The 26,854-nt window shown below is 50.3% G+C and overlaps 1 protein-coding gene across 3 annotated transcripts in view; it reads left to right on the top strand.

Annotated features, from left to right (window-relative positions):
- Window positions 1-26,854, top strand: part of znf423 (zinc finger protein 423) — a 165,086-nt gene that overhangs the window by 22,687 nt on the left and 115,545 nt on the right. For 2 of the 3 annotated variants that reach the window (XM_064335481.1, XM_064335483.1), the window contains exons 2-3: window positions 11,321-11,383; window positions 26,301-26,504. In XM_064335481.1, coding sequence (XP_064191551.1) covers window positions 11,321-11,383; window positions 26,301-26,504 — 267 coding nt within the window. The remainder of the gene's footprint in view (window positions 1-11,320; window positions 11,384-26,300; window positions 26,505-26,854) is intronic. The other variant, XM_064335484.1, reaches the window with a different exon arrangement.

The raw sequence follows: 26,854 nt of genomic DNA, 5'->3' as shown, positions 1-26,854 counted from the left end.
GATCACACATCAAGAGCTTTTTGCACTGTGACATTTCATAGCCAAAGAGAATGTTAAGCTGTGAAGCGAAAAACGCCACTGGCCTCTGAAACCTATAGGGTACGAAAGTCAATATCTCCTGATCAATTAGGAGAGATCTCGTCCCTGTGTACTGATGACTACTGGCAGCCAATGGGCTCCTGACGGCTGATCTGTCTGCCTCGCGGGCATGTGACCACGCTCAGACCTGCTCTGTGCTGTTGGACCCAGTCTCCGCTATCGCTGAGCCCCCTTACCGACTCTTCTTGTCATTTTACCCCAATAAACAAGCAGAAACACAGGAAATAGCTTTTTTTTTATTTAGATGCAGCAAGACAGGACAGGGCGGGCGGCAGAGATGAAGAAAGGAGAAAAGAGATTGAAACGGCGGAGGAGAGCGAAAGGGGGGTTTTAAAGGAAGAGTCTGGGGCTTGTCGGGCTTTGACGCGTTCTCCTTAGCGAAAGCGCGCGCGGAACTTGTACACATCCACGAGCTCGAAAAGCAGACCGGAGCTTGCGCTCTTTCCTGCCGTCGCTCGTCTTCCCTTTTGCCGCGTTGATTGACAGCCCTCACTCAAAGGCCTTTTAGTTCCCACACAAACCTCACCCGGAGACACGCAGAAAGACGAGCGCAGGTCGTGTTTGTCTAATTGACGAGCGGAAGAAACGGGGGGAGCTGGCGGGGGGGGGCGAGGGGGCGGGGAATCGCTCCGTGCGTTTGTAATGATTTCTGTTCTGTGCCTCCTTTTCTTTCCCGCTCAGTTAACACGGGCCTTTCATGTTTCTTTAAAGCGCAGGAAATGGAGGGATTGGGGTGTTGGGGGGTGTTGGGGCGTGTTGGGGGGGGTCCAGTGCGCTGTCTTTTATACCTCTGTCAGTTTTACAGATTTATGAAGATGGATCCTCTCTTCAGGCGTCGTGAGGAGATGAAACGCGGGTCCGTCAGACACAATGGCGTTGGCGTGATTAATCTGGCGTGTCCGCGTGCGGCGTGTGTAGTGTTAATGCGCTCGCCGCTCGCTGCGCGCGGCCCCGCCGAGCCGGAATACGCGCCGCTCCCGCCGCTCCCCGCCGCCCCGCTCTGTAGCGGCTCGTTGTGATGCGGCGCGGCGCTGCGCCGGCCTGTGTGCCGGGGCCCGGCGCCGGGCCGCCCAGGGTGTGCCCTTGCTAATGAAGTGGCCTGGGATCGGCATGGCGGTCGGCCGTCGGCAGGTGGCTCTGGGCCACAATGGCTGCTGATAAGGAGTCCGAGGGCGCAATCCCAGGCTCATTCTTACACGCTTGCGCACACACACACACACAACACACACACACACATTAACACACATACACGCGCGCATGCACACACACATACACGCTTGTGCACACACACACACGCGCACGCTCACACATATACATACATACATGCACACACACACACATTAACACACATACACGCACGCATGCACACACACACACACACACACGCGCACGCACACACACATTAACACACATACACGCATGCATGCACACACACATGCACACACACGCGCGCACACACACGCACACAATGCATGCTCATACACAATTGCTTCTACACTACATATGTACATGCATATTTGCTGTATGTTTTCATTTGTGTGTGTATATATATATAAATTCAGATTTATTTTATATTTACTGCCTGTACACAGACGCAGTACATACGCATGAGAGCCCCAAACACACACACGCACGCTCACACACACACACACACGCTCACACACGCACACACACGCACACACACACACACACACACACACGCGTGCGCGCACACACACACACACACACACACACACACACACACACACACAGCTGCGAATGGTGGGCTGCTAATGGCTTCCAGTGGGAGAGAGGGAGAGCCCGGCTTTATCCCTTAAGTGTGGAAGACTTAATCAGAGCGTATGGCCCCAGGCCAGTAGCAGGCCTGGAGGACACGCCCCCTGACTGTGGGATTAGGTACAGTGCTCCGTTTCTCCCGGCCATGCGAAAGGCCGCGGTGTGGCTGCCCCGCGATGCTAATTCTGCCCTTAAGTACGCACCTCTTTCTATTTGCACCTCTGCACACACAACTGCTGCGTCTGTATACGCTTCTTATTGCAGGGATACATAACAGCCACGCGCATGTCCCCGTACACAACTCCATATACCCCTCTATCTGTATACATCTGACTGCACACCTACCGACACACCCCATTCCGTACACACCTCTCTCTCTACGCTTCTCTGTCGATATACATGTGTCTGTATGTCACTCACCAGTGGCTGCTCAACCCTGTCTGTATACATCTGACTGTACAGCACTCTGTACGCACCTGTCTCTGTATACCACTTGATCAGTAAACACCTGTGTCTCTCACTCTGTATACACCTGTGTCTGAATGTCAATCTATATGCACCTGTGTCTATGTCACTGTCTATATACTCATCAGTGGATGTACACCTCTCAATCTGTATACATCTGGTTGTTCATCAATGGATGTACACCACTTGTATCTGTACATACCTGTCTCCGTGTGCCAATCTATCTACAGTATGTACACTTCTGTCTGTACACGTGCACACTTTCTGTACAACCCTGTTGCTGTACACATCGGTGTTTGGTTATTAAATGATTTTTTAATTGGTTTAAATTGTTTTAGTTTTAAAACAATAAGCTACAGGACAATTATCTTCTGTATGTTCAATAAAAAACGTAATTCAAATTTTTCATTTAATATGTTTCTGCAAAGACACACGAGTCAAGTTTCAAAAACACTTGGATTGATTGATGTTCAGACTGGCAAGCAGAATAGGAATTAGTGCTGTATGAATGCTATTTGGGGAAAAATTAACCATATTTTGGAAGCCAACTTTCAAGCCTTGGAATTGTTAAAGCATTTTGGTAAAAGTATTCATTGTATTTGAAAAAAATATGCTAAAATAAATGCTGCAACTAGTGTTGAAATAGTTTAATTAGTAGCCACTATTTCAGCATTGTATTTGAAAATGCCTGTACTGTATCAAAACATGGAAATTAAAATCAAAAAATTGAAATGGTTATATCTGTCTCATACTCCCCTCTCTATATACCTCCCTTCATTTCACTTTCTCTTTCACCCTCACATTTAGGTTCATCATATAACCATACATTGTTCTCTCTCGCTTCCTCTCGCTCTTCCTCTCTCTCTGTCTTTTTTCTAAATTCACTCACTACATGTGTTTCTTTTCTCTCTCTCCCCCACCCCCCCCCCCACCCACCTTACAACACAGTTGAGCCAAAGTTGTCAGCTCATTCGCTCTGCCTGCGCAGCTAAGCTGCGGGACGGCGCTTCGCTGTCCTGCTGCGCACCTAAGCTGGAGACTGCTGGAATGCCTCTGATGTAGGCGGCCTCCCTTTCTGTCCTGGTGGGGGCCCTGGTCGTGCGAGGCGGGGGGGGGGGGGGGGGGGGGGGGGGGGGGGGGGGGGGAGATCGCGGCCTGCTGGCTGCTAGTCTTTCAACATCTGTGATGGAACCCGTTTCACAGTAGCCCGAGCTCCTGGAGGGGCGCAAATATGTGTGACCCCTCCCTGTAAATGAAGTAATGCGCCTTTGGTGGTGTCTTGATCTGTCTGTTGGCCTGTTTGTTGTACACGCTCACATGTGTGCGTGCATACATGCGTGTGTGCATGTATGTCTGCATGGGTGTGTGTATGTGTGTGTGTCTACACGTGGTGATGTGGGCAAAGATAGCAGGGCTGTTTTTTACTCTCTGGATCCTTTCATCTCTACTAACAGACAGAGACCTATGAAAGGTATTTTTATAGACAGGACTCAATGGAAATGAATTAACTTTCAAAAAGGAAAACAAGTTGTAATATGTAATGTATGTTTGACTGTAATGTGCGCATGAGGATACCAGAGGCTGTTTTATTCCTGTGTGTGTGGTAGGTGAGTGAGGAAGAGTCACTAGTCACCTGGTCAGGGAGGGTGCCGGGGTGGGGTGCGGCAGAGGGGAGCGCGGTCTGAATCTCAGGACTTCCGTTGCGTTTCCCCATTAGCTCACTTTGAAACACTAACAGCTTTAATAAATTAAACTTCCCTTTTAACGAAACAAAAAAAAAAAGGAAAAGGAGTCGCAGTCAGATGAGGGATGTGTGCGCTGCGATCCCGCCTCCGACGGTTCGGGGATTTGGCGTGCCACGCTCGCGCGTGTCGGTTTGTCGTAGAGGCGCTCGTTTGATCTCCGCCCGGGCCCCGTTTGCCGCGCCACCGCGCTGTCTGCGTCGCCAGGAGCAACGCTCGCTAAGTCGGCGTATGGTAATGTTCCAGCTTAGTGCTGCTTAGCGGCTCCAGAAATGCAAATAATGCCTCTCTCCCTTTACCGACAGAGAGGCAATTAACACTGGAGAAATTTCCAGTGATACAGAAATAAACTGTGTCAAGGATGCGCGGGTGCCCGGGGCTGGAGGGGTTGGGGAGTGGGGGGGGGGGGTGGCGGGTGTCATTTTATTCTTAAATAAGAGTTTAGAAAGGGAGGGGCGGGGCCGACGTGCTAGGCTGCTAAACGCCTCTCTATTTCGGGGCCCCGGCCTCTCCGTTAACCCTCTGTGTCCCTGCGGTGGGTAAACTTGATGTAGAGGGATGGAAACGCACCTCACAGTCTCACGTTTCCTGAATTAGCTGTGTGCGGCTGTGGATGCCGGGGTGGGGAGGTGAAGCCATTTTGGCTCTTGAGTGGGCGGTAAATTTTGAGAGTTCCCCACCAAAAACATACAGTACACAGGGAGAGTCAAATCAAGGCCAGTAGCACCACTGGTTTTAATTCAGACCCTGTAATCAGAGGCTGATTTAGACATGGGAGACGAGTTGAGTGTGATCTCCAGCCAATCAAGGACATTCATTAATCCATTATCTATCAGGTAGGTGAGAACCAGCAGCGCTGCTGCCTTCTGGTGCCAGGTTTCAGATGGGCAAACTAAGAGCAGCTCGGGGTGGAGCAGAGGCACTATAGAGAGGAGTTGGGGCGGGAGGGGTTGGTCAATAGAAAGGACAAGAGAGGCAGGAGGAGGTCAATGAAGGATATGGAAGGAGTAGGGTAGCAAGCCAGGGAAAAGAAAACAATCATTTTAGGGCCTATATCACACCCTTTACCTAATACGGCAAAGTGTTGCACCGCGTTGCTGTGCATTTAAAAGTTACTTGTCGGATTTATGTTAGTTTTACTAGTGATTTGTTCCCTAAAATAAATATCTAGAAATTTTTTTAAAATATCAGTAGACTAATCAAAATGGTGGAGGTACTGGTTGCTTTGCTGGTCAGACAGGAATATTCCATACATGAAAAGGGGTGAGGAACCTTGAGGTAATGTTACATTTTTAAAATATGGGCCATCCCTGTATGTTACATACTCTTTCACTGGGCCCTGCTTCCAGTGTTTTCATAGTTTAATAGTCACTTCAGGTCCCCCATTATGAAAATGAAATCTATTTTTATTATACACGCGTTGTATTGAGTTAACAGAAGCTCTGTGTTCTGTAGGTTAAAAAAAATTCTGTTAAATGCAGCTACTGCAGAATGAAAAATCACCTGTTTGGGTGGCCGTGGTGAAATAACCCCGCCTACTAGGGGGCGGGGCTTCCAGGCTCAGCAAAGTTGTGCACCTAATCAGTCGGTGTATTCTTTGGGGAATAGAGTACTATCTTTAAAAAAGTGTTTCACATATGTCATTCTCTATCGATGGTGATTGTTGAATGCAAATCATTGGGGGAAGATGTAATTATTCTTAACCGGTTTCTCACGTTTGAAGATTGATGGAGCGGAGGCCTGCGGCGAGGCCTGAGTGTAACGGCTACCCACAATGCCTCGGGAACGAATCCCCCGACCCACCCCCCCCCACCCCCCCCCCCACCCTGCGCTCCGTCACCCAGGGGGGTGCTGGACTCAGCTCTCTCTCTCTCTCTCTCTCTCTCTCTCTCTCTCTCCTCTCTCTCTCTCTCTCTCTCTGCAGCAGGGTTCACATTAGCAGCCATTTCTAAAGGCAGGGTGGGAGGGGGAATAAAATGTAAATAAATAAATATAAAAATTTGCTAATGAAAACAAGCAATTCCCAACAGGAAAATAATGAAAAACGCTTTTTATTAAAATGTTTTTATCTCCCCTCTCTCTCTCTCTGGCTAACTAATGACTGCTGTGCTTTTTTCTTTTTTTCCCTCCTCACCCCCCCCCCCCCCCCCCCCACCCCTTCATTCCATAGCTTTGCTTTATTTGGCGAACGGGGCGTTCGTGGTGTGAGGTCTTTACCTTCCCTCCAGGCTCGGCTTCTTGGGTGTGGGTGTGGGGGGGGAGTGGGGGGTGTCAGTCGAACGTGCTTTAGGGAACATCTGTATCCCATCCTCTGATCCACATCTGTAGGGTCTGGCTGTCACCAGAGTGTCATCACTCTAACCCCTCCCCCTTACAAAAGAACCCCCCCATTACCTCCACCCCCGCACCAAGCAACAGCAACTATGACTGTGGTTCAACAAAAGATCATTATTCCTACTTCTTTAGGTGTAACCCCACCACTGACAATCACAATCACAATGTGTCTGTCGGACTTTGTGTCTTACAGGTTTATTTCAATTATTTCTGTCCTCACTTGTTCTGTGATTTAAAATTACTCCTATGAAACTTACCAATCGGTTGGCCTTTATCAGGACCACACACTACCCCTGAAGACGTTCTTTAATGCTGTCATTTGCTTTTAATTTGAACGATGGTGGGCTACTGGTGCTGAAATGCTAATTGGCTACTTTGATCAGACTGCTAGGATCAGATTTTGTTATTGGCAAAAGGTGTAGCTGAATGTTCAATAAGGAGAATTATTTATTGTGGGACTGGAACATTTGTGATGATGAAATCGGCAGGAAAACGGAGGAGAAACTTACCGAAATTTGTGGCTTTATTGTGTGGACGTGTGAAGTTGTTTCTGAATTCTGTGTGTTTACATGAGGTCAGAAGGTAGTTGGTTATTGTGGTTATTTCTGTAGAAAATCCTGAAAACACCTAACTCTCTGTCCTGTATATTGTAGGTATGGGGTCTACCCCGCCAAGCTGTGACTTGGCGGATGGCATACCTGCCATCCATATTAACAGCTTCCATTTTCTTGTGTCTCGTGTAGCTGTTTTCTGTATGGGACAATTACAGTTACATTTTAATCTTTCAGCAGGTGGCCTTATCCAGGGAACAGAAATGGGAACGTAAAAAAACTAGATGATATTAAGTTACCGGTGTTGCAACTGACTGTCATTGCATAAGCGTGTAACATAACAATATGTAACATAACATTAAGGGCTATAATAGGTGGAGGAGGGAGACTGAGTGTTGTCCTTTAAGTAGCAAATGGATTTCAGGGTGTAGTTCTGAGTATGGGTAAGTGGGGGCATTCAACCAGGAATAAATGCAGTTTGGGGTTGCCCAGTGGTTGCCACACAGTTGTTGAAGCAGTTGTCATATGGTTGTATATTGGTTGTGTGGGTGGGACGGTGGTAGACCTGCTATAGTAGTGTAGATTGGGTTCTACAGCCTGTGTACAGAGTAGTTACACTTTGGCACTTTGTTTTGACCTGGGCACTAAACTGTATCAGACTACCTCCCAACTACCCCCACATCCCCATCTGCACGCATGCAAACACACACGCACACTAAACTCACTCACTCACATGCACACTAAACTCACTCCCACGGACACACCAAAGTCACTCTCACACACACACACACACACACACACTAAACTCACTCACTCACATGCACACTAAACTCACTCCCACGGACACACCAAAGTCACTCTCACACACACACATACACACACACTAAACTCACTCACACACACACACATACTCATTATTGTCACTCACAGACATGCACACACACTCACACTAAATGCACTCATTCACACATACACACACACACACACGCAAAACTCACTCCCACACACGCGCACAGTAATCGCACATACACACACACACGCTCAGGCTGCCACCCTCAATCTGGTCAAGGTATATCTCTCTGCCTGAGCGCACTTCAATATCCCTCTGCTAATGAAGCGTTAAATGGAGCGGGAGCGCAGCCCTGATCAGGTGTAATGTACCGTCGTCCTCATCCGCCGGGAAGCAGCGCGGCTGCGTCTTAAAGACACTTAATGACCCCGGCCAAGTCCCTCGTACCTGTTCTTTTTTTTCCCTTTCGCTTTTTTTGTGCTGGATTTACCTTTTTTTTTGGGGAGGGGGGGGGTGTGAATCGAGGGGTGGGAGGCAAAGAGGAGGCTGTTTGAATGAGTTTGTACCGTTTAGCTGCTTGTTTGACTGAAATACTCTCGGCGCAGTTAGTGGACGAGGCGCTCCTAACCGGACTCGGTCAGCCTGGCGCGGGCGCCCGTTGGACGGTTGCGGTGGTTGTGCGGTCGGTAGAATGAGCGCACCTGCTGGGGTTCGGGCTTGGCGCGTTTCTGAGCCAGCGGCGCCCGTCACGATGCCGCTGCCAGCAGGTTGCGTGTTTCAGTCCTCGCTACGGGGCTCGGACCTTTCTCTAAGGGCTTTTCAGTGCGTATTGAGCTCTGCGGAACTTGGAACATTACAGCTCATTTTGGAGTGTGGTGAATCATGCTCAGGAAATTAATTTTACATTATGATTCATATATATATATGTATATGAATCATAATGTAAAATTTAGATAAACAGTTCACATGTGGTCAAAGTGCAGATTCTCAGCTTTTATTAAAGGGTATTGTTATGTATGTTCGTGTCAGCATGTAGAAATTACAGCACTTCAACCACATGTGAATTGATTGCAAATTAAAAATTGTGGAGTACGAAGCCAAATCAGGGAAAATGCGTGTTTTTCCCTAACATTATAGAATATGCATATTTCATAGTGTGCAGTCTGTCGGTAGTTGGGGGGAGCGGGATTTGAAATGCTTTTAACCGTTTAGACACCAGTGAAATCCCTACAGGTTATTTTCTCCTGTTTTCTGAACAAAATTCATACAATTGTATCGTTTGACTGGTGACGTGTTTGTTGAAAAATCTCAGGGGTCTACAGGACTGTTCAAAACTTTACCCACATATAACACAGCTGAAGTGTTTTCGACGTGTATTTGACACGGGTCTGCCCTAACACTTCTGAACGCAGTGCGGCCTTAAACCTTTGAACACACCTACCCAACGTCTGAGCGTGCCATAAAAATACACCACCACTGTGGAACGCGCTGCTACCCCACACTTATACGGTGGCCTGGTCAGAATATTACCTCAGCAGTGTGCTACCCAACCAAGCCTCTCACCTTGAGAAACGCCTCATTGCCGATCTTTTATAAATATTCAAATGTGTGTGAAAATGGCAGTTTGTAGCGAAGAGCGGGAATGCTAAGAGAGAGAGATGCACAAGCGGGTTCCTGTCCACACGCCGATAGCAGACGCACTGAGGAGAGGGGAGGAAAGAGAGGGAGAGAAAACCAGAGGGAGAGGGAGAGAAGGAAAGGAAAAGAGAGAGAGAGAGGGAGAAAGGGGTGAGACCTGATCCAGGAGGGGGGGGGGGCCCCGGGGAGCGGGGTGGGGTTTGGACTCCCCGCCCGGAGCCTCGACGACAAGCGGGGCCTTTTCTCCGCCGGCCGAGCTGGGGCCCCTCGACCCGCGCGGTCGCCCCAGACCCGGATCGGCGTCGTAAAAAAAAAAAAAAGGAGCGCGGCGCAGCCTTAAAACCCGAGAACAGGGGCCTGTTTCCCTTGGCAGCGCGGCGGAGGATGAAATATGAAGTGCGATCGCAGTGAAAAGAATGAATTAAGCAGAACGTTGACCTCGGGTTTGGGAGAGAGCTGGAAGCGTGCGTGCGCGCGTGCATACATGCACGTGCATGAGTGAGAGTTTTTGCGTGTGTGTGTGTGAGTGAATATATAGCATTCATTGTTAACCTGGAGAGAGCAGAACAGGCTCGGGTCCTCATTGAGATCCACTGAAACCGTGGCGCTGTGGAACGCACTGGGGAGGGAGCGGTGCGCTCACATTCTCACCCTGGTGTGGTGCCCGAGGCCTGGGCCTTAAGTCAGGCTCTGCCTCGCATCCTGGCCACAGTTTGCTGTGTCCTTTTATGCGGTACTTCGCCCACTGAAGTGCCGGCCCCAGCACCAACCCCCTCCCCCTCCCCCCCACCAAAACCACGCACCCCTCTCCCTCCTGCCCGCTGTGGCAGATCCCTCCAGGGGTCACGGTGGGTGGGGGTGTCTTCATTGTGTTCGGACTCCTGCTGTTTCCTGTTTGCGTACCATCGGCACTTCCTGTCTACGGTGTGCCCAGGAAAAAAAAAAACAAAAAAAAAAAAAAAAGCCCAGCTTGACTCTGTTTTCATTCACACGCTTCTGTTACCTCTGTTTTGTTCCTCTCACTTTAGAACTAAAAGGAAGTCTCAAAACAATCTGGTTCAAAGAGACGGGTTTGGTGAAGACGTAGATATGTACGCACAAGCGCTCGCGCTCATTCGGGTAGGAAACTGCAGCACGTTTAGGCGTTCAGCAGCTGTTTTCCAGAGTTTGCCCAGCTTGAGTTTCTTATGATTCAACCCCATTTATACCGCTGCTTATTACACTGTAACAATTCAGCTTGAATGGCTTTGCCTCAAGAGTACGAGAGCAGCGCCCCCCAACTGTGACTCGAACCCGCAACCTCAGAGTTACGAGTCAAGTTCTTAAATATTACACTACCTAACACGGCTTGCAGCACCAGAGCAGTAGAGGAGAAAATTTTGAGAACAGTCAGCATGAGGGAGGCGGGACGGAGCAGGGCAGCCTGCGAGGGGCCCCACTGTGGGGTGAGGTCACTCCGTCCCAAAGCTCCTGATGCCTGTCATGTCTCTTCTGTTTTGTCCCCACGTGAACCCCCCATCACCCCCCCCTACCACCAACCCCTCCACCTCCCCAATCTTCCTTAAATCCATTTGAGAAACGGAGGAGGCAAAACTGTTTAAACATGCGGCTGTGTGTTCAAAACGGGCCGTGTTCTGTACGTCTCTGTGAGGTTCAGCGAGGTGCGGAACACATCAGCTTCAAAAGTTTGTACAGACAGATGCTCGAGAGATCAAAGGCGGGTTTTATAGAGTTTGTGGTGTTACACAAGATATCTCTAACCACATTCTCTCTCCCTCTCTCCCTCCCCCTCTGCATTCTTCCTCCGCTGTCTCTTTCTCTTTCCCTTTTTACCTTTTGCTCTCTTACTATCTCTCTCTCTCTCTCTCCTCTTTCCCTCTCTCTCTCCTCTCTCCCTCTCTCTCTCTCTCTCTCTCTCTCTCTAGCTGTGGATGAAGGCGAAGTGTCAGAGTTCACAGGGAGCTGGGAGCCCCCGTCCGTACAGACAGGTACCCGCTTTGTTGTTTTGGAAGCTGTGGAAGCTCGGGCCTTTCCAGAGAGCTGTCTGATGCTGCAAAGATGTTATATTCTGTGTGTGTCACATTCCTGCTGCTGTTCCAAGACTGCTCACTCAATCTGTAATATCAATTCCATATGGCCAGTAACGCGCCGCATGGACAGAGGGAGAAAGTGGGGAGAGAGAAAGAGAGAGAGATATAAAGGGAGGGAGGGAGGGAGGGAGGGAGATTAGGATAGCGTATGGAGGAGAAGAGAGATGGAGAAAGAGGGGAGGGAAGTGAGTGGGAGTGAGGTAAGGATGTAGAAAGGGGGAGGGGGAAGGGGGTGGTGTTCTCTAAACTGCAGGACGCTGTCCAGTTGTTGTGTCTGCGTGCTTCTGTCTGTGTTTGGTTCTGGCAGACATTTGGCCTTAGGGCAGGGGTGAGAGGGATGGCAGGCGGGACAGGAGCGTATTACAGAGGGGCAGGAGGCTGTTTGATAGCTTTTGGGGACTGGAGGGGCATTAGGAGAGGGAAGGGCAATTAAACTGGGCCAGGACGGGCAGTGAGCACGGTTAAAAGGGCCATAAGGAATAAGGCAACAGATTTTTTTTATTTTTTTGCAGCCTTCATCAGATCACAGATCTAGATCTACACCATACGTTATGTAGAAGTGTGTGCGTGTGTCATATATGTCAGTATATATAAGTATGTATATTGCATGCATTTTCTATATGCCCCACCATGAGGAAAACATATAGTGTGTGTTTGTGATATGTGTGTATGTCTGTGTGTGTATATATACCATAGATATGTTTTCTGTATGTCTGTTCCACCCTGAGGAGCAGGTGTGGGGATGATGAGCTCTGCTGATGGGTGCTGGTAGGCTGGGGTGGGTAGAGTGATAGAGTGATAGAGTGATAGAGTGATAGAGTGGTAGAGTGGTAGAGTGGTAGAGTGGTAGAGTGGTAGAGTGATAGAATGCTGACTGTTGTCGTATATCAGGCGGCGGTGTTGGCGGCTCCCAGCCCTGCTCCTCGCCTGCTCTCTCGCTTCAGCTGGGAGAGGGAGTCGGAAACAGGAGAGCCCCCAGGGGGTGGAGATGACGTGTGCCCTCCTCCACCCCCCCCACCCCACCCCCCACCCCCTCAGCCCCGCCCCGGCCCCCCGGGGTGTGTGGTGCTGCGTGGGCGCTGACTGCGGTCCTGGGTGGCTGGAAAGTGCTGTGTGTGTGAGATGCAGCAGGAAGGGCAGTCCCAGTGCGCTCTCTCTCTCTCTTCCCCTCTCTCTCGCTCTCTCTCTCGTCTCCTCTTCTTTCCTGCCTCCTCTTATTTAACTCTTGTTGCTTTGCTCCTCCTTGCCCTTTGCCCTCGTTCGCATGTCCTGCCTCCTGCCTCCTGTCTCTCTTTCCGTTTTCTCCCTCTTACCCATCTCTGCATCTCCCTTTCCTCTCTCTGGCCCTTCTCCCTCCCTCCCTTCCTCCCCTCTCTCCGTCCCTCTCCCTCTCTCCTGTGTTTGCAGTACTGTTTAGCTCAGGCTCTGGGGGCCGCTCGTCATTTCTTATTAAAAAAAATAAACCCTCCTTCCCCCTCTATTCCCTTGGAGATGTCCACAAGGACACAGGCAGGATTTTCCTGCTATTAAATTCAAACATTTTTTTTTCCCTGCTTCTTCTTCTCTGGAAAATGTGTGTTGAGTTTGGAAAGCATGAGGGGGGTTGGAGAGAGTATGCGTGTGTGTGTGTGGGGGGGGGGGGGTGTTAGTGAAGGAAAGCGCCAAACCCCACCTCCTGCCTGCCCCCGCCCCCCCCCCCCTACCCAAACCGCCCTGCCCCTGAGGACTCTGTGGGCCCCTCAGGTCTGCCCCGCAGGGGGGGGACAGACCGGAGATGCCCCCCCCCCTCCCTCCCAGCTCCCTGAGACAGAAAAACAACCCCTCCCTCTAGGGCCCTTGGGGGTGGGGGGGATGAAAAAGAGGCAGGACTGACTCTGAAGGGAGAGTGAGAAAGAGAGAGAGACAGACAGACAGACAGTGTGTGTGTGTGTGTGTGTGTGTGTGTGGAGAGAGAGAAATGTATGTGTGGGAGACACAGACAGACAGACAGCTTCAGTGAAATGCCTGAGGGTCAGTGATTGTAGCTCTGGTGCAGAGCAGAGAGAGAGAGAGAGAGGAGAAGAGAGGGAGAGAATGAGTGAACGAGTGTGAGAGGAGGGCTACAATAGGTAGTCTTTAGTGAGCTGTGAGGCTGGACATGATGTTTTTGGCTTGTTGTTCCTGGGGTGACTGCAGATCCTTAGGGAGATTTGTGGCAAGGCCCATCAGTCTCTACCCATTCTGACTATCCAGCTGATCACTTTGTCCTTTTGTCTATGCTCCTCGTACTTTAGTCCTGTGTGCTGTACCCTATGTCTGTGGCATAGTGGCCGTACTCCTCTACCCTCTGTACTTAGTCCTGTTGCTGTACTCCTCTTGTTTAGTCCTGTGTACTATACTCCTCTGTACTTTAGTCCTGTGTGCTGTACGCCTCTGTCCTTTAGTCCTGTGTGCTGTACTTCTCTACTCCTCTGTACTTTAGTCCTGTGTGCTGTACTCCTCTGTGTTTTAGTCCTGTGTGCTGTACTCCTCTACTGCTCCTGTACTTTAGTCCTGTGCTTCTCTACTACTGCTCTGTGCTTTAGTCCTGTGTGTTGCACTCCTCTGTACTTTAGTCCTGTGTGCTGCACTCCTCTGTACTTTAGTTCTGTGTGTTGCACTCCTCTGTACTTTAGTCCTGTGTGCTGCACTCCTCTGTACTTTAGTTCTGTGTGCTGCACTCCTCTGTACTTTAGTTCTGTACGCTGTACTCTTCTGTACTTTAGTCCAGTTTGCTGTACTCCTCTACTCCTCTCTACTTTAGTCCTGTGCTGTATGCTGTACTCCTCTCTACTTTAGTCCTGTGCATATTGGTCCTGCATGATTTGATTCTGCCTGCTTATGTTACATTGCTTTAATTCTCAGTACTCTAGTCTTGCAGGTGTTCATCCTGTTTACTGTAGTCCTGTATGCTTTAGTCAAGCAGGTATTGGTCCTGCATATTTTAGTCCTGAAGACCTTGGTCTTGTAGGATTTCGTTTGTAGGTTTTTAGTCCTGTGTGCTACTTTAGTTCTGCAGGCTTTAGTCCTTTGTGCTCAAGTCCTTCATGTTTTAGTCCTTTGTGCTTTAGCATTGCATGCTTAAGCCTTATGTATTTTAGTCCTGTGCAGTGGCCTTGTACATTTGTGCACAGTTCTTTGGGGAAGCAGGATAGACAGCCTAGGAAAGACTGAGAGGAGGAGAGGCAAATTGAAAACGGTATCCGAGAGAATAGATGGCATATATAAACTTGCAAGTTCTCCTTTGGGGTGGGTTACTTTATTTGAAGTTGTTGCAGTTAATAATATGTAGTAGTTGGTACACCTAAAGCAAAACTGAGCTGAAAGCTGAAACTCTTTCTTTTTTATGTATTCATGCGCACACACACACACACACACACACACACACACACACACACACACCCTGTCTGCAGTCTGAATCACCATGGAAAATGCAGCTAGTGTCCCAGAGGGTCAGTGCTCACATAGGCCTGCACTGTCTGTACCCGCCTATAATTGAATTAGATTATTTCATTCTCCTCCATCCTTAGCGATCGGCTCAGCTCTGGCCGGTGACGCGCCACTGAGCAGGGCTGTTTCTCCCCCCCCCGCGTTCCTCTGACATCATCGCGTCATCTGTCTCGCGCCTATGACCTCAGCCTGAGCGCCTCAGCGGGTGGCCGCCGCTCGGCTCTCCTGCGATTGGGCCCGGGTGCGAGCGTGGTGCGCTTTGGGCGAGCGTCAGTCTGGACGCAGGGCCTAGCGCTGCGCTTCGTGTCCGCTGTCGCCGCTTCACCGCCCGCCCGCGCCTCCCGCTTACGTTTTCGTGACGTTTTCAAAACGTTGCTGGAACGTTATGCTTTGGCCCTCCCCTTTGAGAGAGCGCGGCGTGTATTTATAGACTGAACTGTGATGTGTGTGTGTGTGTGTGTTTGTGTGTGGTGTGTGTGTGTGTGTGTGTCTGTTTGTGCGCCTGTGTTACTGTATGTGCGTGTGCTGGTGTGTGGACCTGTGGTGTGTGTGTGTGTGTGTGTGTGTGTGTGCGCCTGTGTTACTGCCTGTGCGTGTGCTAGTGTGTGGACCTGTGGTGTGCGTTTGTCTGAGTGAGATATCCGTCTGAGCCTCATGGCTGTGCACGCGCTCAGATCCCCCCGGACTCAAACCCGAGTCCAGGCCAGCTGGAGCGGGAAGCGTCTACGTGTCCAGGGGAGAGGGAGAGTTTATCGTTTCTCATTTTTCCATTCAGATTCGGGAAAAATATTTACGCACGGCTCTTCCAAACACCGGGTGAACCACGGGACGCCTCCGTGCTCACCTGTACCCCTAAGCCCCGCCTCCTCAGACCTGCCTTGCTTAACACAAACATTTCCTGCTTTTCCTTTCTGTCCTTCTCTGTCCTCTGTACTTCCTTTCCTCCTTCCCTCCTGCCTTTCTCTCTCTCTCTCTCTCTGTATTTCTCAATCTCTCTCTCTTTTTCTCTTTCAGTCTCCCTGTCTGAGTAATCCTCAAGAGGTCCATAATATATTTTTAATTTCCCAGAGGCAGTGACAGGAAAACAGATTTAATGTGCAAAGAGCTGTGCTTGTATGTGCACGGTGGGGGTGAAGGGGGCGGGGTTTGGCAGCTGGGGCTGACATGGGCTAGGGTGGGCGGGGCCGAACGCTCTAACAGGTGACGCCCTTGTGGAGCAGCTTCCAATTCAAGAGGCCTCATTGGCAGGAAATGCACTGCCAAAGCTACACATATACTAGCTTACCAGCCTTCTCGGTCTCTCTCAGATTTCACAGTGCGCTTTTGCAGTTTTTCTCTGTCCTCTTCCATACCTTCCTCACACTGCCTCGTTTCTCTCTCTCTTTCTTTCTGTCCTGGAGTTAGGCGTGCTGGTTGTCTTCGAGCGGGGGTTTTTTCGTGGGGCTGTGGCGTTCGCGGCGCCTCCTCCCCTCCTCCCCTCCTCCCCTCCCCCCCCCCGGCGCTTTTCGTATTTGAAAACACCGTCATTGGAGAGGGTGAGCCGGAGAGGTGATCTCTGCTCTAAATAGTTTCTGTGTTTGCCGTGCGATGGCGAAGGTCCCCGGGGGAGGCCCCACAGCGCCAGGAAGAGCGCAGCAGACTGGCGCACGTGCGTCACAGCCGCCCCTCCGTTACCCACACCAGGCTAACGGGCTCAGGCATCGCTAACCGAACGGGCAGCGAAATCAGACTCCTACGGTAACGCTAACGTCGTCAGACATCACCAATCCAACAGGAATGAAATCCTTTCAGATATCACAAATTTAACAGAATTTTGGGCCAATGGAGCATCGGGTACTGTGAAAGTCCAGACATGGCCCGATTGAACGGAAGAATATGTGTGCTGATATCACCAAGGCAACACAAGGCATGTTGTGTTTAAACATCACAAGTCACTGAGCGCTCCAGACATTGCACGCAGCACAGGACGCAAACATGTCCAGGCATCACCAGTCGAGCACAATGCAAGCATGCTGTGGTGTCATCGGTCATAAACTATGAATACTCCAATTGTGTCCCTGGAGGCCAGTAGTATCGCTGGTTTTCATTCTTCCCCTATAATCAGGACTGATTTAGCACTGTACCATCCAATGAGTGCAATCTCCGACTGATATTGACAACTGTGACTCTCGGGTAGAAATGAAAGCCAGGAATACTACTGGCTCCAGGGGTTAGATAGGTGCATCTAGAAACAAGGCAGATGTTTCTAGACATCGCTAATCGATCAGGAAGCCAATGGTGCTCAAGGCATCACTGTACGCTCCACAACTGAGTCCCAAAGTTTTCTGCCATACGAAATAACTTCACCACAGACAAGGTACAGCTTTTGCGGTCTTAAACAAGTGTCTGAAATGGAGCTGCCTTTCTCCAACATGGGCACAGTGTAGCATAACAGGGATCTGTGCTTGCAGGTCGATGGTTGTAGGTTCTACTCCCAACGGTGGGGCACTACCCGTATCCTCGAGCAAAGCACTTGACCTGAATTGCTTCTGTAAATATCCAACCGTCTGTACAAAGAATGTAAGCTGTGCAAGTCGTTCTGGATAACAGCGTCTACTAAATGTCTAAGAAGTGTGGACAAAATGCTAAATCAAAGGTCTGGAGTTGGCCTAAATCTGTGCAATCCTGCTAAAAAACAGTGCTATACTGTGCTATGGGGGACCTTATAAAAGTAGGAGCCTCGCAAAAAACCTTGTTTTCATTTTTATTTATGATTTAACTTCCTGCTCCTCGAGGTGGTGAGCCAAGGTGGTTTGTTTTGGGCGGGTGGCTGGGCCGGAGGACTGGGCGTGTTGGGTCGGGTCGGGTAGCCCGGGATGAAGTGTCCGGCAGATTTATGGAACGTCCCGGAAGGCGGGCGTTCTCGGCGGGGGGGGGTCCCCGGCTCCGGCCCGCGCTGTGGCTCTTGGGTCGCGGCCCAGTCTGGCTCGCCCGGGGGGGTCGCTGAGGGCTCCATTAAGAACGCAGCCGCAGCCAGTAACCGCTCCTTGTATAAATAACATCGCCCCCCCTCCCCGCATCCCGTCCTCCTCCCTCTTTGACCATTACATCAGCGTCTTACTTTCTCCTTGAGTGCGTCTTCAGGGGGGAAAATGGGATAAACTTTGTCTTTAAAGAGCGAGGTGAGGCCTTTATAATGGATCTGATGACTGTCATGTGATCATGGGTGGGGGGTGAGGGGGGGGGGGTGTTACAGTACTTCCCTCTAGCCACCCTCAGAATTGCCTTGTATTAGAGTGGTGTGGGGGTGGGGTGGATTTATTAAGACCGGTTCAAATCAAAACAGTGTAGAGCAGTTTTTCCAAGAGAAAAAAAAGTTGACATGTTATTGAGGAAAAACTACATGATACACACAGAAGTAACCATTAACATATTAAATTACTGTTTTCATTATGATGAATAATCAGTTGGTTGAGCAGATCACATCTTTTAATTCTGGACTCGGGGTCTGATGTTGAATCTGAGACCCTGGCTGCTATTTGCTCTGTAGTTCTCTCTGGACAATATTTCTTCTGAAAACTCTCTAAAAACCATTTCTGCAGCTGATGACTTTTGGATCTCTACCAGCCTTTAGACCAGGGCTGTTGAACCCTGTTCCTGGAAGGCTACCATCCTGTAGGTATTCATTTCAACACTATTTTGGCTCACCTGTTTCTACTAATTAGCTGATCGATGAGATCTCTCTTTTTTTTTGTAAGTGGGCTTTGTTAGGGTTAGAGTGAAAACCTACAGGATGGTAGATCGGCAAGGACAGGGTCGGGCAGCCCTGCTTTAGACTTCATATCCCCAACTTCTGAACTGTGGGGAAGGGGCGTTCATAGCAAGAAAATTGGATTTAAAAAAAGCAGGAATATTGTGTGGTTGTTCCCACAGAACATGAAGAACTTAACTGCAACAGGTGATTTGATTTCATAATGCTACATCCAGCTTTACCTGGGGTTCCACCATATTTTAGGTTTAATTTCAAGTGCCTACTGGATAAAACATGTTAAAGGATCAATGTTGGGTTAAAAGAAACTCCTGGTGTCCTTTAAACTCAGCTTGCCTGAGTTTTCCAGAACCTGAGACCTGTGCTCCTTCTGTGCAAAATTTTTATTTTTATTTTTTGAGTAATGGCTATTATCTACCCTCTGGAACAAACCTGCCTTGAATGCTTTATTTTCAAAAGGCTTTAACTTCTGAGAGACTAATACCATTCCTGCAGATTACTGACAGATTTTAAAAGAAAGCTAATACCTTTTACTAATACTAATACCTTTGCTGGAAGGTACAACATTGGATTTGAACATGCAACCTCTGTGAGTGAAGTCCAGATTTTAAACCATTACGCCAAATTGGGATAAAAATAATAATACTGGCGGTTCCAGCTGATCTTGTTGGCGATAGTGTCGTAGCCATTCACCTGGACAGCAGAGTGCATGCGTGTGCAGGTGGGGGATCTTCGATTTCTCCACATCTCCCTGACGACAGTTTTCCCTACAGACAAGGTCTGCACCGGATCCTCACGCGAAATGGGTGGTAGTGTAGTATAATGGGTAACGAGCTGGTCGTGTGACTTGTAATAAAAGTCACAGGTTCGATTCCCGGGTAAAGACACTGGCGTTGTACCCTTGAGCTCGGTACTTAACCTGCATTGCTTCAGTATGTATCCAGCTGTATATAAATGGAGGCTATGTAGAAGTTGTGCAAGTCGCTCTGGATAAGAGCGTCTGCTAAGTGCCTGTAATGTAATGTGATGCGAACGAGCCGCCTTTTGCCACCGCTCTCTTCCGACCCGGTTGCCTCCCGGCGTCGGGCTAGGCCCGCGATCCGCTCCTGAGCCTGCTTACCGCCATCCCGCCCACCCGCCCGCCCGCAGACCTCTCTGTCTGGCGGAGGAGCTGGGCGGGGGGAGGGGTGAAGGGGGCGGAGCCGCGGCGTGAGAAAACACACATCGCCCCAAACGAGGGGTAATTAGCAAGGGGGGGGGGGGGGGCTGGCAGGACGGCGCGAGCGCGCGAGATCTGCCATCGACGGCGTGTAGACTCGGCTAATTCGCCCGTCTCCAGCTAATTACCCTACACAAACACGCTGTCTGTTTGTCTTTCCGCGTTCAGAAGGGGACGTTATGGGTAACCGTTAAGGAGCAATCTGGTCCCGAGCCCCCAACCCCCCCTGTCCCAGTCATGTGTCACCTCCCCCAACGCCCGCCACCTCCCCCCCACCCCCTGCACCTTGCTCCGTGGCCCAATTAGGCTGATTTGGAAGGAGCATGGCGGAAACGGGGTGCCTATGCAAATTAAAAACTTGAAGCTGAGGCCTTGGGGGAGGGGTAGGTTGGGTAAGGTGGGGGCGGGGGAGTTAAGAAAGCAGGTTCTGGGGGATTCCTCGTTAATTACTGTAAAATCATTTTTTTTTTCTCTTTCCATTTTCTCATCTACGTCCTTTCCTTTTCTGTGCTCTTTTCTCACCTCCGTCTGATGGCCTCTTCTCTCTCCTACTGTCCGGTCCTTTCCCTCAATCGGTTCTCTTCTCCTCTCCTTCCGCTCTGCATCCTCTTCTTCTCTCCTCACTTCTCTCTCCCCTATGTTTCCGTGTACTTTTGTCCTCCTCTCCTGTTCCTTGTTCTTCTTTCTCCTGCTCTCCATCTTCCTCTTCTATCCTCCATTTTCTCCAATCATCCCATTCTCCTCTCCTCCATTCTCTCCTTAATCCCCTTTGTCTGTCCCCTCTCATCCTCTGTTCTTTCTCTTCCTTCCCTCTGTGCCCCCGTGTGTGTCTCCTCCATCATCTCCTGTGCTCCTTCCTCCCCTTCTTTCTCCTCTCTTCCCACTGCCATGCTCTCCCTCCATTCTGCGCTCCCTCTGTCTACATCATCTCTTCCGCTCTCAGCCTTCCTTCCCTTGTGTCCACTCTTGCTCTTCCCCCTCTCCAGCTTTCCCTCCATGCTCTCCTCTCCTGCTCTTTCCTCTCTGAGAGAGAAAGGTATTAGGATGTTATAGGGGGCAGTAAATTTCCTCTGTGTGAAATGGTCTCTCTCCCCGTGGCACTCAGGTGTTCTCTGTGCAGAGCCCCATGCAGGTCCTAATTGGCCTTGATTTCCGCGCCCGTTGCCGCGGCCCAGCTGCGACGCTAAGTTGTTTCTCCTGCAGTACAACGCGCAATTAGCGCTACGGTCGCCGGGCTAGCGCGCCGCGTCCCGCGCGCACCGCCCGGAAAGCGTCTCCCGCCGGGGCGACCGACTCCAGGCTCTGTCTCTGTCGGTTTTGACGGCTTGGGTGTGTCGACCAATCGTAACCGGCCCTTGCCCTGCGCAGCTCTGATTCTGTCGGTGTCTGTAGCTCAGCGTGGACCAATCACAGCCAGCGCTTACCCCTTTTTAGCTCCGAGTCTGTCTGGGTCCCCAGCTTAGTGTGAACCAATCACAACCTTCGCTTTGACTGCGCCAGCTCGTTCACATCTGTCCTGAGAAGGGGTAGCATTTGTGTCAGTGCACAGAACACCTGGGGGGGTGTTTCACAAAGCAGGATAACTGAGTTAGCTGGATAACTGAGTTAGCTGGATAACCGTGCTGAGTAAAACCCAGAACCACTCTTTACTTCAGTCCATATTACAGATTTGGGAGGGTACCGGGTTTTACTCAGTGGAGTTATCCAGCTCTGTTCACACACAACAGAAGTTGGAAGGAGTGTTTTTGTTTTGTTTTGTTTTGTTTACAGTAACCACTCACGTGCACTGTGCTTTTGTTCTTCACTATAACCAAATCAAATTAATTAATGAATACAACCAATTTGGAATTGTGTTCAAATCTGGAAATCTTTCTTCGATATGTTTTAATATCTTGCTCAGAACGAGAGCTTGTACTGTGTGTGTGTGTGTGTGTGTGTGTATGTGTAGATGTTTCTGTAAATCCTAGTATGTGTGCATTATGCTTGTGTGCGTGTGTGTATGTGTGCATTAATGTGAATGTTTGTATATGTGCATATTTGTGTGTACTCATGTATATGTGTGAACATATGCGTGCGTGTGCATGTGTGTGACAGCAACTGCGATCAATCTGGCTTTACTGCCACCATCAACTCGGCTCGTCATGTCCCCAAATTTCGGATTGCATGATTTGGGTATTTCCATAGAATTGCCAAGTCCTGAATTGAATCATTGCCCATTCATTCCATTGTAAATAGGTCGCATACACCATTACCGCCTGCTCCAGATATTTATAGAGTGGGGATGAAATGAACTCTCACATAGAGGTGCAGCGAAAGAGAGAGAATAGGCCCTGCTGGTTGTGAATTCGCACTCTGATTCTGTGTCGGACCCCTCGCCGATAGGACGGTTTGGGCAGGTTTTTCCACTTCCTGTCTCGCCTGATTGGCTGAAAGTTTGGGAAGGGGGGGGCAGAGCGGCGCTTGCCTTGCTGCGGCCGGGTCCGGATCGGGGTGGCTTCTTTTCAGACTCGCGGCAAACAGCCGGGGACCGAACCAGAACCGCCGTTCGGCTGCCTCGGACCGCTCCGGCGGCGACGGCGTTGTAACAGCAGGGTAAAGTTGAGAGAGCGTTTCGCCCGCTCTGGCCCAGCTTACAAAGGGGGGCCTGTTCGGCTGAATGGCCCTTTTGAAGGCCTAGGTTCTCCTCGGGTACCACTTCCAAGGAAATCTACCATTTCATTTCGCTCCTTCTCTCTCTCTCTCTTTCTCTCCCTCCCTCAAATTGAATTATGCTAAAGAACGCGCTCTGCCTCTCGGCTGAGCATTTTGACTGATGAGCTCAGCACAAAACGACTACAGATCTCTTTAATGCCTGCTTAATGTGAGTTTAATGAGTGCATGTGTGCGGCGGTGTTTGTTTACGCGGCTTTTCCGCGTTTGTTTGTGTTGTATTCGTTAGTGGTTTATGGATACAAGCGTGAGTGAGTGCGCGCGTGTGCGTCGTGTGTTTTGTATGGTTGAGCTCTGTTTGTGGTGTGTTTGTGTGCTGCGTGTGTGAGCTCGATGTGTGTGTTTGTGTGTGGTGTGTGGTTGTTGTGTGTGTGTGTGTGTGTGTGTGTGTGTGTGCGTGTGACCTTGAGCACAGTCAGTGCCGCTCTCTCCCCCGCCCCTCCCCGCGCGCACTATTGGTTTTTGTTTCTTTTTCAGCAGCAGAGCCTAAAAAAGCGAGGAGCTGGCCCTGTCCCCTCCGGTCGCCGCCGTGTCTTTGTTTTCATTTCATTTGTTATCCGGCACACTTCCTGAGGCTCCTCCAATCAGGAGAGCCCCGGCGGTGAGACGGCCCCCTCGCCGCCCCCCCCCCCCCCGGCCCAGCACCCCTCCAGATAAATGGAGTAGTGCGGGTTTATCAGGCCGACGGTGGGAGAGGAGCCGGTGCGGCGGGGGTGTGGGGTAGCGTGCGGCGGGCCCGCTGGCGGGCGGTCGTAATGACGGGCCTGGGCCCAGTGTGGAGGCCCTGCAAATGAAGTGTGTGCAGTCCCCCACCCCCCCCTGCCACCCCAGAGAGCCCCTCCACCTTCTCAGATTGGAAGCACTTACTGCAGAGAGGGGAGGGGGGAGGGGGGTGGGGGGTGTGGGGGGTGCTCCTGTTAGCAAGGGGCCCCCCCGCCGTACACCTCTCCTAACTGTGCCCAGCCACAAACTGCATGCAACCCCCCTCTCTCTCTCTCTTCTCCCTCTTTCTTTCTCCTCTCTCTTTCTCTCTCCCTCCCCTACAGAGCTCTTCTCTCCATCTCAATGAGCCACTCAGAGGCGAGGGGAGGGGTGCCGTTGGGTCAGGCTCCTCCCTCGTTTCCATGGCAGCGTGTACCACTGGCATGTGGCGATGATGGTTGGCAGTGCCCATACCTCTGAGGCGAGGGGGGGCTGGGGGCACCTGGGGAGGGGGTACTCTGTCATTACCCTCTATCTCCTCAGCGATTGGACGGTTCTGACCATGCCTCTGTCGCTACTGTTACCGTGCGCCCCTGTCTATGCCTCTGTGCGTGTGTGTGTGTGTGTGTGTGGATGCACTTGGCAGCGTTTGAAAACCGTGTACCAGGAATTCATCTATGATATGTACATATATGATATCTGTGAATATGTGTGTGTTGGTTGGGGCATAGGGTGTTTGTATGCTGTGGATGTCTTTGTGTGTGGTTCATATGTAATGGATGTGGATATAGAGTGTTTTATTTTTCTATCTGTGTGTACACTGGTTTATGAGGTGCATATGTGTGTTATAGTTAATAAAGTATGCTTTTATGGGTGTGTGTATGTCTGTGTTAATGTATCTGCGTGTGTATATATGTAGGCGTTCGTGTACATGTGTGTATGTGTGAGTCAGTTAGGGGCAGCTCTCCTCCCTGTCCAGACGGTGCTCTCACCACTGGACAGATGGTCACCCCCCCCCCCCACCCTGAGGATCCGTCCCTGATTGGGGGGACAGGGGGTGTGGTGTATCCGCATAGTCCTCACCAAACCCCCACTACCCCCCCCCCCAACAGAACCACCACTGTGAACTGAGCTGGGTCACCCCTCTTCCTGTGGCCCCAGAACCCGGAGTCGGGCCTGAGATGAGGCCCTGGGAGACCTGGCTGGGTCTGGGTCCGAGGGGAGGCCTATCGGCGGCGTTTCGGATTGGCTGGGCGCCAGGCCCAAAATGAGCACTAATCAGGGCCTACTGCGCTGGCACAGGAGGGGTGGGGGGGGCGGGCACCTCGCGTTTTTTTTTTTTTTTTCCCGAACGCGCCCGTCCGCAATGATTAAGTGACGTCCAAAATCTGAGGGAGCCTGTAGTGCGCTCTTACTCCCTGCATTCCCTCTCCTTTTCCCTTCTTTCATTCTCTTCTTCGGTTTCCCTCCTTCATATTCCTTAATTTCCCTTCTCCGTGTACCCTCTCTTTATATTTCGCTCTTCCTCTCTTCTCTCCCCTTATTTCTCTTCCTGCTTTCATTCTTTCCTTCTATCCTTCGCCATCCCTCTGACCTTCTTTTCCCTTCCCCGTTTACCCTGGGTCTTTCTGCCGCTCTCCCTTCCTCCCTCTCCCCTCCTCCCCCCCCTTCTCTCCCTCTCTCAGTCTCTCCGGTTCAGTCCTTTCAGAATGGAGCGTTTAATGTGATAATAAGGTGTGAAAATGGAGCCACAATGGCGGCTGCTGGATCGCCGTGGCACATTGCTGCACTGGTCCGCAGTGAAGGCACGGACACCGGGGCGGCGGATAGGCCCGGCCTGGACAGACATCTCACCCCGGCCCTCCCCCGTGGTTTTCCCTCAGACAAACTCCATTGATTTTTCTTTCGTTCTAAATGCCACGTCCAAGAATTCACACCGTACCCTATTAATTAGCAAAAGTATTAGTACATCAACAGAAATAAGTGTTTGGTATCTGCAGAGGGTTTCTTTAAAAGGTGGTGTAAATATCACAGATGCAGTGTGCGTTCTCCTAGCCAGAGCAAACGTATACAACGCAGGAGAACATGAGTGCATTCCCTTGAGTCATTTGAGCAACAGCGTGCCTTCAAAACCAATGGGCACACTCAAGGTTGTTGGTTGTAAAACTGAGAGGTCAAAAGGTCATTATTAACTAGCCAATCGTACACCGCTGAATTGTACTGGTTCGAGTTCTGTTCTAGTCCAGCTCTCAGGTGACTTTCACTCTTGGGTCATATGGGCTTTTTTTCTGACCCCGAGCCACCTCTCTCCTCTAAAATAGGTTCATTTGAGAGGTATGAAAGTGAACCAGAGAACGCACCAGAAAACTAAGCAGGGGTTTGTTTGTTCGAGGCGGTCTCTGGTTGGCCAGGAGTGAACCGTGGTCCACTTTGAAGTGATTTAGAACGCAATCTGCTGTAACCTACTGACATTTCAGTAAATAAGATGGTGGACACATGTGCGTAGGACAAGTATGAAGTGGACAAACACATCATTAATGACGTACTGCCCAAACCAGTTGGCAGAAAGGCATAATGTTGAGGAAGTGAATCTATTACAGATGTGGCAGAATTTATATAGTGTGAAATAAAACTAGTGATGATGGGGGGGGAACCAAAGGTAATGTGAAGGCACTCTGGTTTGGAAAGCGAATGTGAAACAAACCTACTTCTGCGCTGGTCATGTTGAACATAATTTCTGTGGCATTGCAGGTCATGCTAAATATTTGACAAATCACAAATTTTGTCAACGGCCTAAAATAAGATGGATTTCAATGGGTCATTAATGCATTTGCAGGTCCAAAGCTAACAGTTTAGTACACTTCACTTTTTCTTAAATTGCTTCCACCAATCTCCTCTTTGAATGATGCTCTGATGCCTTCCTGGTATGTGACATCACACTGACTCCTCAACCTCTCCCCTGATTGCAGATGTCACTGGGACCGATAGAGAGGCGGAGCAGAAGGAGCGGAGGGCGGGGCTAGAAGACGGTGACCAAAGTGTGACCAGTCACGATGACAGAGTGTGCGACGATGATCTGGATGATGAGTCCATCTTCACCTGCGACAACTGCCAGCAGGACTTCGACTGCCTGGCTGAGCTGACCGAACACCGCACCCACCACTGTCCTGCGGGTAAGATACCGCACACGTACACGCACGCATACACGCACTCACAGACACAGACACACACACGCACATACACACACACACACACACACACACACACACACACGCACTCACAGACACACACACACACAGGCACACGCACGCACACACACACACACACACACACACACTCACACAGACACACACACGCACATACACACACAAGTACGCACGCACGCACACACATACACACACACACATACCACATAAAACCATGCATATACGTAGACAGACCACACAGACCGCACATACAGACACACCACCCAAAATTGTGCATATACATAGACACCCCACACGAGACCATGTATGCACATAGA

Source organism: Anguilla rostrata, chromosome 5 (assembly GCF_018555375.3).
Source record: "Anguilla rostrata isolate EN2019 chromosome 5, ASM1855537v3, whole genome shotgun sequence".
In the NCBI taxonomy this organism is placed as follows: Eukaryota; Metazoa; Chordata; class Actinopteri; order Anguilliformes; family Anguillidae; genus Anguilla; species Anguilla rostrata.
The sequence above is the reverse complement of the archived record's forward strand: the minus strand, read 5'-3'. Positions and strand labels throughout refer to the sequence as shown.